Source organism: Mesoplodon mirus (assembly GCF_964341445.2).
Source record: "Mesoplodon mirus genome assembly, chromosome: 6".
NCBI lineage: Eukaryota > Metazoa > Chordata > Mammalia > Artiodactyla > Ziphiidae > Mesoplodon > Mesoplodon mirus.
Window position 1 is genome coordinate 49,551,513 of NC_138982.1, and position 19,754 is coordinate 49,571,266.

The window sequence follows — 19,754 nt, forward strand, 5'->3', positions numbered from 1 at the left end:
CAAGGAGAAACAGAAAATGTCAACATTTCTATAACTATAAAAGGAATTAAATCTATAATGAAAACCTTCCCAAAAAGAAAACCTCAATTCAGAAGTATTTACTGGTGACTTCTACCAAACATTTTAGGAAGAAATTATATCAATTTTTCACATTCTTCTATAGAATTTAAAATATAATAAATAAAGAACACTGCATATATTCGTTTCCTATGGTTGCTGTAACAAATTACCACAAACTAGCCTGAAACAACAGAAATTTATTCTCTCACAGTTCTGGAGGCCAGAATTTTAACATCAGTTTCACTGGATCAAGGTGTCAGCAGGGCCACACTCCCTCTGGAGCTTCTAGGAGAGAATTCCTTCTTTGCCTATTCCAGCTTCTGGAGGCTGTTGATATTCCTTGGCTTGTCCAATCTCTGTCTCCATCTTACACTGCCTTCTCCTCTGTGTGTAATCTCCCTCTGCCTCTCTCTTGTGGGGATAATCTCTTCACAAGATCCTTAACTTTATCATATCTGCAAAGACTCTTTTTCCAAATAAGGTATTAATAGATTCCAGGGACTAGGTCATGAATGTCATTTGGGGGGACATTTTTCTAGCCTACCACCCACCTCAATTCATTTTATGAGGCCAGCTGAACTTTGACATCAATACCTGAAATGACATTACAAGAAAGGCAAATTATAGGCCAATATCTTGAGTAAACCTATGTGGAAACCTTAAATAAAATATTAGCAAACCCAATCCAGCAATACATAAAAAGAATAAATATACCACGATCCAGCTGAGGAATGCAAAACTGTCTTAACTTTAAGAAATCAATTTAATTCTCCGCATGAACACTGACCAAAAATAAGGGAGAAAAAATAGGGAGAAACACAGCTCTTTACATCCTCAACCAGAAAGAGGAGTTGTTAAATGTCATTTTAATCTACAATTTTTTCCCTGAACAAGCTAAATGAAAGGAGCCATAATGCCTTCACCACTTCCACCAGCACCTCTCTCAAATAGGACACCATTGGGTCTGTGGATGTTTGCAGGTATCCCCCCTACCAACTACCTGTAATTACTCAGAGAGCCATAACAACTTTCCTGGAAGCCCAGAACTGATTTGATGATTGAAGAATACCTTCTTTAAGTAGGGAGCAGGAGAAAGGCAGATTATATCTAGGTAACGTCTAGCACTTTGTTTTATCATGAAGACGGGGCATGTGAAAATTTTCTCACTGTTCTCTGACTTTAATAACTTAAAATTGCCAGCTCATTGAAATCAAATAAAGTCAATGTATGATCTAGTCCAGAGATGGGTAGCAGACCCAGTTTTAGCAGTCCCTAAAATATTATAGTGCAGTAGTTCTCAACCCAAAGCATATCCCAGCCACCAGGGGACTTTGACAAACTACACAAGCCTTAGCTCCACCCTTGGAGATTTACAGGTATAGGGAGCCACTATTGTGATGGAAAAGTATCACATTCTTCAGGTGTATTGTTTGTGTATTATAGTGGGGAAAACAGAGTAGAACCATTGGAATAATGATGTAACAAACACAAAAATAGAAATGTATGAAACATAAATACACTCCTTTCCCTTTCCTCAGATATTTTTGGACTTTATCACACAAACCAAATTAATGTACATGTATTCATTTTCTATTGTTGTATAATAAATTACCACAAATGTATTGGCTTACAATAACATTTATTATCTCACTAGGTCAGAAGTCTAGGCACATTGTATCTAAATTCTCTGCTCAGGGTCTTACAAGGCTGTCAGCTAGGGCTGCCATCTCATCTGAGAGTTGAAGGTGTCTTCCAAGCTCACTGAAATTGTTGGCAGAATTCAGTTCTTGCAGTCATAGCTGTTACTGCTAAAAGCTCGTAGAGATTGATCTCAGCTCCTAGAGGCCACCTTCAGGTCCTAGCCATAAGGCCTTTTAAAACATGATAGCTTACTTCCTCAAAGCAAGCAGGAGAATCTCACTCCAGTCTGCTACAATGGTCTTACATAAAGTGAAATTACAGAAGTGAACTATCACATCACCTTTGCCACTTTGATGTAATCAATCAAGGGGGCCATGTTCCCACCATATTCACAGGTCCAGCCCACACCCAAGGGTACAGGATCATACAGGGGGTGTACACCAGTGGCTGGGAATCCTGGCGGCTATCTTAGCTTCTGACCTACTACAGTGTGCACTGCAGAAAGGGAAAGAATATAAAAGAATGGGAAAACCTTGGATGGGCAGAGAGTAACTGCAGAAGAGAATCAGATTGACTGAGGAGTGGTGGCAAGAGGAGAAAGAGCTGGGCAAACAGCCTTGGGGGAGAATTGGGAGAGTTAAGAGTTTTGTCTGGCAATGGACTTTACGTGAGACAGACAGAAAGATACAATAAGGAAGGAGGACTTTAAGGAAATTCTTCTGACTACTAAGAACTTACTCCCTTTTTTGATATTTTCTTTAGAGTCTTCCATAAAATATCTTAATTTCTTTCAGCTAATTGTATATGTAGTTGTTTTTCTTTCTTATTTTTATTTTTTGCTTCACTGTCATTCATTTCAGTGCAAATCTGTGCTCAGAGTGAAACTCAATGTGATCCAACAATATTTTGATTACATTGTAAAGATGAGGCTTAGGATTCTAACAGACCTTAAATCAAATCTCCACACCTTCATTTACTAAGTTTGTTATTTTTTTAAACCTCCACCAATTATTAAGCACAATATGCCTATTCTAAATGATGTTGCTTAATTTAGCTTGTGATCAAGATATTGCCTCCAGTTGACTGATTTATCTCCTGTTATCTGGTTAAGTGACAGCTGTGATCACCAGTTTATCCAGATAAACAACAAAATAAATAAATGCAGTGAATTACTTCATTAAATTCCTTAAGTGGTGGTACATATTAAAAAGAATATCTATAACTATCTAAGGTGTACAATAAATGTCAGCTTCTACTATTATAGTTTTAAAATTTGCTGCACCCTGGCAAACCAAGTGGCAAAATGTATTATTATTATGTAAATGACATGTAAAACCAGGAAAGTGAAATTGAGACATATCAGGAGGAGAGCTGATATTAAGCTCATGTTTCTCAGCCTAGACTGTAAAGCACCACAGCAGCTGAAGTTTCTGTCTAGCCATTGATGTTTTCTCAGAGATTTGCATGTAATAAGTGTTGAATGAATACAACATTTAATAAGTGAAAACAATATTCTGTGTCTAATTACCAGTTCCATTTATGGTGCTCATAGCTTTATTAAGGGGTCCAGGATCAGGATAGAGGTGGAAGACCTACCTATCAGAAAATTAAGGGCTTGGCAGAGTTGGGAAATAAATTATGTTCTTGCTGGAAGATATTATAAGTTATTTATGCATTCATTTAAAAATATCCTTTGAGCACTTTCTGTGTTCAGATACCATAATAGATGTTGTAGGGGTTAAATAAAGTATACAAGATTTAATTTCTACTCTCAAGGATCTTCAGTCCAATAGAGAAAATACCTGTATACCAATAATTTATATACAAGGCTAGATGTGATAAGTGGCACGTATAACACAAAACAAAATTGTATAGGACTTCAGAGAAAGAAGAGATCACCTTAGATCATGGATTGGCTAACTATGGTCCATGAGCCAAATTCATTGTGGGCTGTTTTTGAATGGACCATGAGCTAAGAATAGTCTTTACATTTTGATTAAACAAAGAAGAATATAGAGGCTGCATGTGGCAAAGCCTAAAATTTTACTGTTACTTTACATAAAAAGTTTGTGGACACCTGTTCCAGACAAATGAACAAAGAAGGCTTCATAGAAGGCACATTTGATCTAGGCCTTCAACTGATGGACAGAGCTGGGGTTGGGGAAGGGCACTTGGAATGAAGGGAATTACTTTTACTCAAGCCCAGGGGCAGTGAACTTCAGGACACATCTGAGAATAATGGTGACAAATCCCATTTGGCATGACTAGGAGTTTTAAGAAGGGAGAAGTGGAGGACTCTGGAAGGGTTGTCTGTGGTAGGTGGGCTAAGGAAATGGACTATGCAGTAACTGAGGACATCACAGTTCCCAGAAAGAATTTCATGCAGTTTTTGCAATGGCCTCTCTTCAAGGATTCTAATGATGAGAATGAAGATGATTTTTCATAGTGGAGCACTATAGTAATGTAATTTTTATGACAATTAGCCAGAGATGAATCCCATGCTTCACTCCAGCCACCAAAAAACTCATGACAGCAATGCATATTCTCTTAACTTCAGCCTAGGTCAGACTGAAACTCCCAACCAGCTGCTTAAAGACACCTTGCTTTATTATTTCCCATCTCCTCCACCAGCTAGCCCCCTGAAAATGTGATTTAAAATGGGATTTCAGACAGACTTTCTAGTGTAGCTTTGTTTCACATGACACTATGTTATTAATGCATGACACTATATTATTAATAATATTCACCAACAAGTCTCAGACCCACTATTTCACCCTCATTTAGTGGCAATCTCCAGCAATCAAATAATTGCACTTGTCTGTCTAGCCCAGGCGCAAGACACACTTACACAGACTGTTCTGTTGGTCAGCTCCATTTGCTGACAGCTCAGCAGGGAGGGATCGATTTATTCAATGCATAAAGCTGCTGCATACAAGTGGAACTCGGGCTAGGGAAGGGGGGAAATGACTGAGAAAGGCAAAGGAAAAAGACGTGCAATGTGGAATGAAATGGCGGGTTGGTTGGGAAATCTCCATTTGGGAAAAGACACATCTAGTCCACCCCAATTTCCAACTCTCCGCTGAAATCCTGAATGCCTGTTTTCCGCCCTCACAGGCTGAGAAGATAGCAGAGCCTTTATCCAGAAATACATGCCTTCTGGGTGCTGTCACTCTGGTCAGACACATTGTAATACTCTGACTAGCCCTCCACTCACATGCTCTGGACTTTTATGAGGACAACAGTTCTTGTAATTAGAAAGGAAAGTAGGAAGTCAGACTAAAACAGACGCAGCAAGGAAAAAATAAAACAAGTCGAAGAAAAAGGAAAGAAAATCACAGGAGAAATAGTTATAAGTTATTTTACAATAGCCACAAGGCAGAGTGGGATCACCTGACTTGGATGCAGATAAGGTCGACAGGAGGAAAGGGTGGCTGAACCTCAGCCTTCCCTTCTGACTTTCCAGCATCCCCTCCACTTCCCCACTGCCCTAGGCCCTCATATTCCTACCCAGGCCTGTCCTCCATCCCACTTGCTCTAAATATCTCCTTTCTTCCTTCCATTCTGCACCAGAATTAGAGCATTCCTTTTACTAGCTATAATAGCAAAAGGGTCTCTTAAAACACTTCATGAAGGAGTCTGTTGATCATAGCTCAGTATGATAATTTACTAAGAATATTCACTTCCAAACAGGGAAAAATAGGATGAATTCCCATTTGTAGATTGTCAGGTCATGGTAGGATCACTGAAGGTAAGGAGGAAAAGAAGAAGATAAAAAGGGGTGGAATGAAGAAGAAGGGAAGGGAACTAAATATGTACTGAGTGACATTTAGTTTTACATATAGCATTGTGTGAGCAGCTGCCTACAAGAGATTCTATGGGCTAAATGGCTGCTAGTCAGGAACTTAGACTCCATTGACCCAGATGTGAGCAAATTCCTTAAGGGTGGTAAGGAAATATAGAGAAAGGCAATTCTATGACCCTCTCATGACCCAAACATTATATACATCTGGAAAGTGGACAATAAGGGTGAGCAATTACTGGGCTCTGTCAGGGCTTTAGAAAAGTTAGTCAACCATTTTGAGGCTCAGTTTCCTCAGTTATAAAACAAAGCTGTTGAGGGGGAAAGGGTCTCTACATTTCCTTCTCGTTCTTAAATTATATAATTCAATGAATTTTGTCTAATTTTTCCCTCTGTAAGTTCATTCCTATAGCAGATAAACGTGCTTTTATTTCTTCTATCTTAAAAAAAAGCAAAAAAGCCTCTCCTTATACTGCTCTGATTTCTCTAATTTCTGATTTCTCTAATTCCCTTTTCAGCAAAATTCCTTGAAAGAGATGTCTTATAATCCATATATCCACTCTTTCTCTTCCCATCCTCTCCTGAATCCACTCCAATCAGACTTTTGTCCCCATTGTGTTGCAGAAAATTTTCTCATAAATATCACCAAAGATCTCTAGTAGCCAATTCTCAGTTGTTCTTTTATTTGACTATTAGCAGTATTTTATACAATTTCTCCATTGAACACTTTCTTCATTTGGCTTCCAGGACACCACATTCACCTAGTTTCTGGTCATGCTTTTTCAGTCTAATTTTCTGGGTTTTCATCATCTCCCCAAATTCCAAATATGAACGATACAAAAACACAGCCCTTATTCCTCTTCTTCTCTCTCCACTCATACAATGGATGATTTCATCTGTTCCATGGCCTTGAAGACTATCTATGGGCTGATGACTCTCAGACCTCTCTCCTGACACCAGACTTGAATATCCAAATGCCTATTTGAAACTCCATAGAAATCTAGTTGCTATTTCAAACTCAACACAACAAAAGCTCCCACCGCCAGCCTGCTCTTCCTGAAGTCTCTCCAGTCCCATTAAGTGGCAACTCCAGCCTTCCAGCTACTCAAGCCTACTGCTTGGGAGTCACTCTTGAATCCTTTCTCTCTCTCACACATACTATATCTCATCCATCAACAAATTCTCTCAGCTCTTCCTTCAAAATATAAGCAGGAGTCCAGCCACTTCTTTCCACTTCCACTGCTACCATCATCTCCTACTTGATTGCTGTAGCCTCTTATAACAGTCACCATCCACGTTGGAAACAGATGGCATCCCCCAATAGAGTAACTGAAGAAATTTTAATTAAGGACCCTTTATGAAGGTGTGGACAGGATTAAGGGAAATTAGCAAATGATGGTCAAGTGCCCAGTGTCTAGCATGGCTTTGGAGGCCAATGGAGTCATTACTATCCTTAGACATACATGAAAAAAAAAGGAGTGGGAGTAATTACCTGAAGATACACAACAGGAACTGCATTCTTCAGTGGAAAAACTCAGCCAGCCTTTGGCAACCATCAGAAAGGAAAATGGAGAAATGAAGACCATGAACTCACTGTCCTCCTGCCTTCCGATCTTCTGATCACAGACATAACTGAACCCCAAGCCAGAAGACAAGGGGGCCCATTGATACAGTCCATTAAGGTCAGCCTCCTAGCCTCCTGTGCTCCTCTGGGACACAGAGCAGAATGGAAAACAGTACAGAAAGGATCTGGAGGGGAAAACTAATGTATTTGGCAAAATATCCTCAACTGCAAAACAGAAATAAATATTACTGTCATGGAGTGAAGTGAAATAAGCAACATAAAGCATTTCACACAATGCCTGGCACATAGTTTTTAGGGGAAGAAAAAACAACTTTTATATGCCTGGCATCATACTTCCAAAGGTGAATTTTTATGGAGTGATGTTTTCCAAACTTCAGATCATGACCAGTTAGTGGACTGTGAACTTAATGGGTTTCCCAGCACTTTTTTTAAGAAATAGAAAAGACCAGCATGCATCTCATGAAGCAAGTGCAAGTATTCTCAAAAACATTAATTTCCTTTAAATTCACATTAAATTCAATGCGTGTGTGTGTGTGTGTGTGTGTGTACGTGAGCACACACATTCAACTGTGTATTTGTTTCCTAGGGTCAGAATGTAAAATATATTGGGTTGGCCAAAAAGTTCCTTCAGTTTTTAAGTAAAAATAAAAGACACATTTTTCATTTTCACCAAGAACTTTATTGAACAATGTATCCACCCTTTTGTTCCACTACCTTCTGCCATTTTTCAGGCAACTTCATAATTTCATCTTCCCAAAACTTTTTATCTTTTTGAGCAAAGGACTGTTCCAGGTGCCTTTTACAGTCTTTCAGGGAATTGAAATTTTTTTCCATTAGGAGAATTTTTTAAAGACCGAAATAAATGGAAATCCAAAGGTGCAATGTCTGGTGAATACGGTGGATGAATCAGAACTTCCCAGCCAAGCTGTAACAGTTTTTGCCTGGTCATCAAAGAAACACGCGGTTTTGAGTTATCCAGACGGAAGATTATGCGTTTTCTGTTGACTAATTCTGGATGCTTTTCATTGAGTGTTGCTTTCTGTTGGTCTAATTGGAGCAGTACTTGTTGGAATTAATCATTTGGTTTTCCAGAAGGAGCTCATAATAGAGGACTCCCTTCCAATCCCACCATATATACAACATCACTTTCTTTGGTTGAAGACCGGCCTTCGGTGTGGTTGGTGGTGGTTCATTTAGCTTGCCCCACAATCTCTTCTGTTCCACATTATTGTACAGTATCCACTTTTCATCACCCGTCACAATTTGTTTTAAAAACGGAACATTTTCTTTATGTTTAAGTAGAGAATCGCATGCGGAAATACAGTCAAGAAGGTTCCCTCCCACCCCACAACCCCAGCTTAACTTATGTGGAACCCAAACATCAAAGCAATTGACATAACCAAGCTGGTGTAAATGATTTTCAACGCTTGACTTGGATATTTTGAGTATGTTGGCTATCTCCCCCATGGTATAACATTCATTGCTCTCAATTAATGTTTCGATTTGATCGCTATCAACTTCAACTGGTCCACCCGAATGTGGAGCATTGTCCAGCAAGAAATCTCCAGCACAAAACGTCGCAAACCACTTTTGACACATTCGATCAGTCGCAGTACCTTCTCCATACACTGCACAAATCCTTTTTTGTGTTTCAGTTATTTTTACCTTTCTTGAAATAATAAAGCATAATATGCCAAAAATATTGCTTTTTTCTTCCATCTTCAATATTAAAATGGCTACACAAAAATTCACCAGGTTTGGGCTTCCCTGGTGGCGCAGTGGTTGAGAGTCTGCCTGCCGATGCAGGGGACACAGGTTCGTGCCCCAGTCCGGGAAGATCCCACATGCCGCGGAGCGGCTAGGCCCGTGAGCCATGGTCGCTGAGCCTGCGGGTCCGGAGCCTGTGCTCCGCAACGGGCGAGGCCACAACAGTGAGAGGCCCACATACCGCAAAAAAAAAAAAAAAAATTCACAAATTTTGATAAGTTTTTTTTTACAATGCATGCTGATATGACAGCTGCCACAATACAATCTAAAAAAATTGTTTCAAATGAAGCTAAAGACAACTAAGCAGGGCCTCCCTGGTGGAGCAGTGGTTAAGAATCCGTCTGCCAAAGCAGGGGACACGGGTTTGAGCCCTGGTCCAGGAAGATACCACATGCCACAGAGCAACTAAGCCTGTGCGCTACAACTACTGAGCCTGTGCTCTAGAGCCTGCGTGCCACAACTACTGAAGCCCGCGCACCTAGAGCCCATGCTCCACAAGAGAAGCCACCGCAAGGAGAAGCCCACATACCACAACGAGGAGTAGCCCACACTCGCCACAACTAGAGAAAGCCCAAGCACAGCAACAAAACCCAATGCAGCCAAAAATAAATAAATAAATAAATAAATAAATAAATTTTTTTAAAAAAGAAAGACAACTAAGCACTACTAGAGCCATCTTATGGGAAAAAAACGAATGAACCTTTTGGCCAACCCAATATTTCTTACTAAGAATTATGGTCAGAAAGTGTTTGAAAGCCACAGTTCAAGAGTACTTCTAGCTACATCCTCTCATCTCTCACTTATTCCTCCCCAAGAAGAAATTTGCCTGGTTGACAAATGTGGGAGGAGAAATTGAGCATACATGCTTGAGTCTTTTCTCATTCTCTTGTCCCTGCTAGTCCCCTCTTCTGTCTTCTCTTATTCTCTATGGTAGATGAAATAACAGCCCCCAAAGATACCAAGTCCTAAAACCTGGAACCCATGAATATTACCTTATATGACCAAGTCTTTGCAGCTATGATTAAGTTAAGGATCTTGAAATGGGGATATTATCCTGGATTATAGGGGTGGGCCCTAAATGCAATTATATGTATCCTTTAAGAGGGAGGCAGTGGAGATTCTACACACAGAGGAGAAAGGCAACGTGAAAACAGAGTAGAACAGGATTTCAAAACACTGGCCCTCCTTGAAGATTGAAGTTATGCTGTCACAAGTCAAGGTATGCTAGCAGACACCATAAGCTAGAAGAAACAAGGAGTGATTACTTATCCATTCATCAGTCAGTAGAGGTTTTTTTTAAGATTTTAATTTTTTACTTATTTTTGGCTGCATTGGGTCTTCGTTGCTGCGCGCGGGCTTTTTCTAGTTGTGGCGAGCGGGGGCTACTCTTCGTTGCGGTGCACAGGCTTTTTCTTGCAGTGGCTTCTCCTTGCAGTGGCTTCTCTCGTTGTGGAGCACAGGCTCTAGGTGTGCGGGCTTCAGTAGTTGTGACGCACGGGCTTAGTTGCTCTGTGGCATGTGGGATCTTCCCGGACCAGGGATCAAACCCATGTCCCCTGAATTGGCAGGTGGATTCTTATCCACTGTGCCACCAGGGAAGTCCAAGTCAACAGATATTTTTAAAAATTGCTTTTAAGGGTTCTTTCCATGCCCTTAGTGGGTAGGGAAGGCATTACCAGGCTTGCAACCATGAGTGAAGTGTCATGAGAATTGGGAAGGTCTTTGCACACCAATTTGCACTCTGACTTCCCTCATAATAATAACAGCTACACTGAGTGATAATTGTGTATAGAACACACAATGTACAGCTCTATCCTTACAAAAATTTAGCAAGGTAGCCATCATTACCCTTCTTTTACAAATGAGAAAACTCAGAGTCAGGAATAGTTATTCCTTTGGACAAGTTTGTCCAAAGTCACACAACTAGTAAGTGACAGAGCCAGGTTGTGCAGTTAGCTTGATCTGCTTCCAAAAACAGAGCCATCTCCACTTCAAGTGTCTCCCTGTGTTGTCCACCACTGGTTTCCTGAGGCTAGGTTTGTGTTCCTCAAGCAAGCTGCATATCATAGTTTGTATATATCAAAACTATACATAACAGGAAGTTTTGAATGTAGCAGTCTAGTTTTTTCTGGCCATTTTGGTCCCAATGTCTTATGTCCCACTTGATTATTTCTTTTGTAGTTATTGAGTTAAAAACTAGATAAAAGGGGGCAAAAGAGGAAGATGTACACTTAACACTAGGGTCTTAGTGTTGGATCGTTTGTTGACAATAAATTTCATTACACAAATCTCATGGCTATCTTGGAGATCCAAATGCAGAATCTTTTTATAGATGAGGAAAAGAAAGCCATCAAATTCACATATTTGTCTAATAACCAACCACCTCATCAAAGCAGAATTTCATTGCAATGTAAACAGACTCCTAATACTTTGTAAGTTCGAAGTGGGAATTAACTCCAAATTTATTTTGATCATCCAAACATCACACTGTAAAATTTCCATTACTGTCTCCATTATTTTTCTCTTCTCCTCTTATGTAGGGATATATGAAACTGATACTCTGTAAAGGCAAAACCAAACCCTACTTTTTACTTTGAGAAGGGGAGAAATTTTAAATAGCATTTTTCAGTTGTGGTGATTTTGAGATCCCATGATCAGAATATTAACTGTCCTTGAAGTAGTAATTCCATTCCACAAAACCAAACCCCAAACATTCACACAAGTTCCTGTCAAGTCACATATTTAAACATATTATTCTAAATAAATGAATGCTACAGAACCTCTGAAACAATGTGGTTTGCTCCTTTGATTTTCTGGAACACCTTTTTGCTATACTGTGCCGCTACATACTTATTTGGCTTCATGGTGGACTTGTTACGGCATGTTTAAGAATATTCATTACTCTTGACAGTTATAAACAAAATAAATGCCAAATGGAGATGCTAAGATGCAGGCAAAACAAACAAACAAACAAACAAACCGTTCAGAGTGTAGCTACACAGTATTTGCTCATGCCCTTCTATAACAATACCCTTCCCCGAAGGAATTTCCGAATACTCTAGGCCCAGGCGCAAAGCACAAAACAAGAAGCCCCACCTTTGAGCCCAGTACGGAGGTGATCCGCCCACCCACCAACCAATCCGAAGTCGCTTTCTCCACCTGCCCACGGCTTGAGCGACCTTTTTCCTTCCCGTCCTCTGTCCCCTTTTACGACAGTTTTCCGGCCTAGTTTACGGCCGCCATTGCCGTATTTCCTGGGGCGCCCGTGTCTGGGCGGTTTGTACGTGCTGGTTGTGGCCGCGGCGCTTCAATGTAGAGGCGTAGAGTTGGTGGGGAGGGATGTACCGCGCTCCCGGTGGAAGCAGAGGAGCCGAGCGGGAACCATGGTGAGTTCCGCCTTCCGGCCTCTTGGGCGATCTCAGGCCCAGGCCTTAACCTCTGCTCAAGGTCTGGGAGGAGAGGAGCTGCAGATGTCTCCCTAATACGACTCAGAGCTGGGGGTGTAGCGCCCCGGAGAGTCACCCTCTAAGACACAGAGCTGTTGTCTCACCCCTCTCGGGCCTTTGTGCCTGCCGTCCATGGGGCTCGGAGGTTAGTGGAAACGCATTTGATTATACCTGCTGTTCCCCTAACACATCCTCGCAGCCCTTTCTCTACATTGCTCTGTCTTTCCCCTTTTCTCTTGCTGACACATCTCTTCTCGATTCCTGAACATATTTGGCCGAAGGTGCTGTGAGAAGCTAGTCTCTTAGTTAAGCCTACGTTTAACGGTGAATCAGAATTTACAGGAATTCTCTGTAAACAGTTCTCCCTTCTCTGGCCGAAACTTTATTTCTGTTGCTCTTGATTGAATTTTAATGTGACTTCACTTGCCCGGAGGTGAAAGAGAAGTTTTCAAGGGGAGGGGAATTATCTTTTTCACTGTTGTATAAGTAAATAAGCAAATCGACTTGCCTTTTTTTTCCTTAGTGAAAAATCCCATACCTTTTAAATGCATTGGATATAAAATTTGCAGGATCATTGGGCAGAATATTTTCATCCTAAAAGTTATTTCTCCCATTGAAATAAAACTTGTAATAAGTTGGAATGGAAGAATGGGCATGATAGGGAAGGGTGAGAACGAGAGAAATGAATATATACTCTGCTTCCCTTTACCAGGCCAGTACAGTGGTAGCAGTTGGACTGACCATTGCTGCTGCAGGATTTGCAGGTTTGTTTATGGTTTGGGGGTGGAACTGAAGTAGAGGAGGTTGCGGACTTTTTATTTTATTGCTTTTGTTTTTAGGCCGTTACGCTTTGCAAGCCATGAAGCATATGGAGCCTCAAGTAAAACAAGTTTTTCAAAGTCTACCAAAATCTGTAAGACTTCTTATTCACCATTTTTGCTAATTCTTTGCTGTCTGTGTATGAAACCTAGAGCCAGACATCCATGAAGTTCTAAGTGATTGCTTTGGACCCCTTCTCTTGCTTCCCACAAAGAAGGTTTAGAAGTTCTGAGCTTTGTAATGGTGCTACCCTAAAGAGTCAAATGTTACATGTGACAGATTTGGGGAAGAGGTGTTAACAGTTTTAGTATCATGAAAGTTAATATCACTTTATTGTTCATACACCATTACCTTCAGCATCATTTGCTCTGCATCACAAACACAGAGGGATCTAGGGGTCTGAAGTGATCCATTTTTATTGTGTGGCTCTGGCACTCCCTAACAGAGATTACTTGGGTAACACTTCAGTTAATTGGGCTCTAGAGTATGACTGAATGTGATGATCATACCTTCTGTGGTCAAAATTCAGAATGAATATGATTTTGACAACCTGTAGAGTATTGGTTTTTATTGTTATGATTGAATGTGACAGAGTAGTAGGGAAATGGTAGGTTTTACCAGTATAATTTCTGACATACCAAGGTCAGTGGATCTAATAGCCTGATTTTCTCAATATATATCTTAAAGTCTTGTTTTAGTAGTTGCCTTGAACCTCAAAATGTCCTTGAACCACTTGTCTCAAAAGATTTCTGAATCCTCTAAAGCACTTGTTCTAAAACATGTAGTCATATTCTGAGATCAAATTTTTATCTAGAACATGGCTAGCTTGGAATAATCTTCCCTTCACTCCCAGAAGAACTGGCTTTAAGGCACTGTTATTTTGTCTTGTAACTTCAAGACAGTTTAGATGGTCTGGGGGGGAAATTGATGTTTAATGATCATTAAAATATTTGTTGCTATTTATAAAGTTAAAATACCATAGGAATTGCACTTAGTTTTCTGAAGTGTCTTAGTTTTTCCGTTGGTTCTATGAACATTTATAGACATTTTTTAGCAGCTTTCAGTTTATTTTGATAATCTTTTCTTACAAATGTATGTCCACTTTCAGGCCTTCAGTGGTGGCTATTACAGAGGTGGGTTTGAACCCAAAATGACAAAACGGGAAGCAGCATTAATACTAGGTGTAAGGTAAAATAATTTCTCACATTTTTAATATTTTTCTTCCAAATTTAGAGCTATAAGCAAGTGTAAGAAAGACCTTCTCTCTTTTATTAGGAGAGAGTTATTCTATTGTGTACATTTTTTTAACATTTTTATTATTTTTTTGGCTGCACTGTGTGGCATGCGGGATATTAGGTCCCTGACCAGCGATCTAATCCACGCCCCCTGCAGTAGAAGCATGGAGTTTTAACCACTGGACTGCCAGGGAAGTTCCATCTATTACATTTTTAAGATCTAAACATTCCCTACAAAAGTCCAATGAAAAGGACTAATGACGCATGAGTACTTTTTAACTCATTGAAGGTAGATTTTTCAACAGATAATCACAGTGCTCAATATTGTTCTCTATAACGGAGTAACAGATTTTTTTGTGATGAAATTCTGCCTTCATTTCCAAATACTTAAACATACTTTTCGATAAAAGGATTGTTGTAATGAATAGTTAAAAAGTTCAACTAAATTTTTAAGAATGCCTTATTTTTCTAAGGAGCTCTGTTTAGTTCTGTGATTCAGAGTATTATTCTTCCTAGTGTGTTAGAGAAGAGGTTCCCAAATAGCTTTTCATACCGTTGTGTTGACTTACTCCAGTTTCACAATTTTTTTTGTTTCATAATTTTTAATTGACCTTTATATAGTTTTTTAATGTGACCCAGATCTACTCTGAAGTATACAATACCTTTTCCTTTTTAAATTAGCCCTACTGCCAATAAGGGAAAAATAAGAGATGCTCATCGACGAATTATGCTTTTAAATCACCCAGACAAGGGTAAGTACCATTAAACTATTGTTAACACATTTTGTTGGAGTAACTGTTATTAGTGGGATAATTTTGTATCTAATTCTTGGCTATTATAAGGGAAATGCCTAGATCTGTTTGTGAGCACTGTCTCCCAGGCTGGATCCATTTGTTGTTTAGGTATCTTAAGAGAGTAAGTTCTGAGTGAAAAATTTATAGACTAATGAGCAGATCTAGTAACTACTATAATTTGGAAGTAGTGATAAGCATTAACTGTGTTTTGAGATCTGCAGTTGGGATGTGACTTACAATAGTGAGTCTCAAATACTGCTATTACTGTTTGGGGTGGGGGGTGTCTACAGTCTTACCTAAGGAAAATGTTGAATTTCAGTTAATGAAACTAATAAAACTTTTAACTTTTTTCCTATCCATTTAGACCTCTTAACTAGTGGTTACCTAGTTAGAAATCTATAGGATGTATTTATTAGTTTCTGATACACTTCTAAGCAGCCTAGGCTGAGTTGAAAGATCAAATGGAATACCAAAATGTAGACCACAAAATCCATGTTCCAGTGTTTAAGTCCTTTTACTTTACAGTAGAAGCCTCTCTTTAAGAAAGAGGGTTTTGAGCTTAAACAGGGTTGTAATTGTTTGGTATCTGACTGCATAACCTTTTACAAAACTTAGCTTATACTAACTGGAAGGCTTTTGATTCTGTAGGTCTAGGGTGGAGCCCATAAATTTGCATCCTAACTAAGCCTTTTACTGATTGCTGGTGCTTGCTGGTCTGAGGGCCACACTTTTTTGAGAATCACTCAAATCACTGCTGCAGTTTAGTAGGAAAGGAGATGTAGGTGACATCGTGAAGGGACTGTTGATAACAGGAAAGGGATATAAAGCAAAGTGGGGTCTTCCCAACTAAGCTCAGCACCTCTGAAAATTTCATGGTTTTAAAATAACACAGTACAATAAATTGGTGTTTATGACTTGTGACCGTCATGAAAAGGTAACTTACACTATTTCAAAGTCACATGAGAATTTTTTTTAATCTTATTTCTATCAGTTTAAGCTTTTTCAAAACATGCCATTTTTTGTGGAAATCTCCCTCCCATGGGTCAAATATATTAACCATGTTTTTGGTCATCCAGTTCCCGTGTCATAGTTATTTAAAAAAGTCAAAATTTCATTTCTGCTCATTTCACCTCTTAGATAAGCATAGGAATTCTTGAAGCAAGAGAATAGCTTTTCACCAAGCAGAAATTGGAGAGTCCATATTATAACTATTCCTTTTTTTTCTTCCTGTAGGAGGATCTCCTTATATAGCAGCCAAAATCAATGAAGCTAAAGATTTACTAGAAGGTCAAGCTAAAAAATGAAGTAAATGTATGATGAATTTTAAGTTCCAATTCATTTATGTATGGGTACCAGCTTTTTATAATAAAATGCCTCAAAGCTACACATTTTAAAAATTAGCATAAGCTAAATGAAAGCCTTGGTATAAATTTGAGGATTTAAAATTGGATTACAGAATATTTGTAGGTTAATACTCAGTAATTATGGATAAATGCATGCCATTTGAAGTGTTTGTTACTCATTTGTCAAATAATTTGGTACCTGTGTCAAGACAAAGTGAACAAGATAGTCTCTCCTTGAAGGAATCCCCAATCTGATGGGAGACTGATAAACTGATAATTAAAATACAATGTGAAAATAACTAAAATACAGTGTGATCAATATGATGGAATTAGCACAGGTTGTTATAGTAGGGGCTCATCTCATTAAGACAGGTACAGAGGACTCCCCCAGCCACTTAGAACCTTGAACTTAAAAGTGAATTTAGGGCTTCCCTGGTGGCGCAGTGGTTGAGAATCGCGGGTTTGTGCCCCGGTCCGGGAAGATCCCACATGCCGCGGAGCGGCTGGGCCCGTGAGCCATGGCCGCTGAGCCTGCGTGTCTGGAGCCTGTGCTCCGCAATGGGAGAGGCCACAACAGTGAGAGGCCCGTGTACTACAAAAAAAAAAAAAAAAAAAAAAAAGTGAATTTAGCCACAACCTAAGAAATTGATCTAGGTGTGTATTTATCACTTTGTCAGTGATAAATCTGAATTGTTTCAGATTTCATACATTAAAAATTGTAACAGTATGATAAAGATTTGAGAATACAAGTCTTGTTTTTAATCAAGAAAGTATGTATATTTTATTTAGCTAACCCCTTAAAGAGACTGACCATTTATAAACTACTTTAATTGGTTATTTTTTTACATAATCAAGTTTCACATTTGTTAAAACACAATTAGTGAAACTGAAAAGCCCTGTTATCAAAATATAACTAAGGACTCAATAATTCATACACTGATATATTTAAATGACATTTCAGGGTAAATGGCTATTGGTCTAACAAAAAATACCTAAGAATAACCAGAGGACCTACCTAAAACATCTGAGGTTAAGATAGCTATTTTGTGGTCAGCCAGAATACTTAATTTTCAGTTCTAAGATAATAAATACTACTACCTACAATCTAAACTTTCTTAAATCCTAAAGTTCTTAAATATTAATGGAGAACACAAAGATTTTCAAGGTCAAAATAATGGAGGTGGTCATATTTAGCACTGGAATGTGTTTAGGGACATTTCAAAATGGAGGTGTATCTGCTTTTATTTTCCATCCCATTTCCTCATTCAAAATCTGATCAAGTTCAATTGTCATGATTTAGAGTATGACGAAACACTTGGCTATTTCCAGGGACGGGGGGTATGAAGGTACATTTGATTCTTGTTATGCAAAGTAGTTGTGTTCTGTAAAGTCACTGAGAATACTAAATTAGTGAATCCTGAACCACTGTTCCTAGGGGTTTCCTGTGAGCCTCTGGTCACAATATTTTTGTCAACCAGTGAACATATAACCTTGTTTACAAGTGTTTGTTTAAGACATCTTATTTAATATATATTGTTGATTCATTAACATTAAATTCACAGCCAATAACATTATAACTCATGCCAATCCATCACAGCCTTCTTGCATTTAGGAACCCTAGACAGCAGCACTACGCTTGGGGGCCATCTTAAACAGTGAAATCACCAATAAAAAGGACAAAAATGCAAAAAACTTGGCATTAAATGGACCATGAAAAGGATCTTATTTACACTTAGGAAAACTGAAACAAGGCAGAGCATAACTTTGTAGGTACCGGGTGACTCATTTTCACACTTTGCATGTCCACAACCGACCAGGAAATCACTGATTGTTGACTTTGGAGGTATGAACTTGAAAATAAGGAATCCGCTAATGAGGATCAACTGTATTTTGGCTTACTAGCCTTTTATTTCAGTCCTTTGGACTAGTCAAAAAAAATGTTTATGAACAAGAGCTTTAATTAAGGAAAAGATATTATCAACTAAAAAGCAAATTTTTCAGACGAATGGAAAATATGCCCAAAGGCAATCAAGCATTAACTTTAAAAAGGAAAACTTCATGTCGAAGGTATACTTTTGAGTGTTTAATGCAAACACAGCATACCTGTTTCCACTTTAAAATAATACTAAGGAGCACAGGAGACCACATTTTTCTTTCATAGTAATGTTTTATTTTCTCTAGGCTTACCTTTTCAAGTAGAATCCATATTTCATTGAAAGCTATTAGGCAAACCTACCATTTTTCTTGGGTAAAAAAGTCATCTTTTTTATGAGGGCTCTAGATCATGGTAATTGATGCAAGTATGATGATCTGTGAGAGCGCCTTCTCTTTTAATGGTATTTTCTTACAAAATGCTTGTGTATTATTAACATTTATTGTTTACAATGTGCTAGCGTTGTGCTAAGCATTTCCCCCTTACCCAGTAGTAGTTACTATTAAGGTACACTTTACAAGTAATGAAATTGAAGTTCAGTGAGGTTAAGATACTTGCCCAAAGCAACATGCTGGCTGAGAAAACTGATCTTTCTCAAACCCGAAGTTCTACGCTGTTAACCTCTACACTGTGGTACCATTCACAAATCTGATAACCCAGGGATGTTTTCCTTGGTGGTACTGAGATGTGTGTCTGGTCCTTGTCATTACACTTCTACCTTGGGCCCTTTTTATCCACGGGTCCTTTCAGATACAGACTTAAAAGGGAGGAAGATAATGGTTGAATATAGGACTAGGGAATAGGAGGTACAGGTTTCAAGTGAAACTTCTGCTACAATAGCCAGGAAACTTTGAGCAAGGTATCTATGCACTTAGGGCTCTGCTTCCTCATCTGTTAAGAGGGGAAAAAAAATAACAGCCAACTTAAATTGTGAAGATTTCTCCACACTTTATGGATAGGAAATTGAAAAACTAGAGCAAATGCTTTCTGAAGTTGCACAGCTACTGAAACTATAAGCCCTGAATATCTTCTCCAATTTACTAGGTTCATTTATAATTTGGTTCTCTATATATTAGTCCTTAATACATGCTTATTCACAGCCTTAATGTTTAGAACTGGCATACCAGAACTTTAGTTTCCTTACTTAGCCTCTTCCCTTTTGCCTTCACTGGGCCTCTAGGTTGACAATAGATGAGTCCTATGCTACTTAATAAACTTTATAAACCTGCTTTGCTGGTGATGGAAGTAGGCTGTAATGGGTGGTCCTGAAGTCGAATCTTTTCCCACCCTTATCTTTAAGCAAATTCTCTTGCCTTCAGCTGTTTTACAAAT

The 19,754-nt window shown here is 38.9% G+C and overlaps 1 protein-coding gene across 2 annotated transcripts; it reads left to right on the forward strand.

Annotated features, from left to right (window-relative positions):
* The first annotated feature begins 11,877 nt into the window (after positions 1 to 11,877).
* Positions 11,878 to 16,794, forward strand: DNAJC19 (DnaJ heat shock protein family (Hsp40) member C19). 2 transcript variants are annotated; one of them, XM_082625449.1, is made up of 6 exons: positions 11,878 to 12,443; positions 13,011 to 13,062; positions 13,138 to 13,211; positions 14,226 to 14,305; positions 15,034 to 15,104; positions 16,380 to 16,794. In XM_082625449.1, the coding sequence occupies exons 3-6, from the start codon at positions 13,158 to 13,160 to the stop codon at positions 16,448 to 16,450; spliced, it is 276 nt and encodes a 91-aa protein (XP_082481575.1). In that variant the 5' UTR covers positions 11,878 to 12,443; positions 13,011 to 13,062; positions 13,138 to 13,157; the 3' UTR covers positions 16,451 to 16,794. The 2 variants fall into 2 exon arrangements, with proteins under 2 accessions (XP_082481575.1, XP_082481574.1); XM_082625448.1 differs by having other exon boundaries at positions 11,879 to 12,238.
* The last annotated feature ends 2,960 nt before the right edge of the window (positions 16,795 to 19,754 follow it).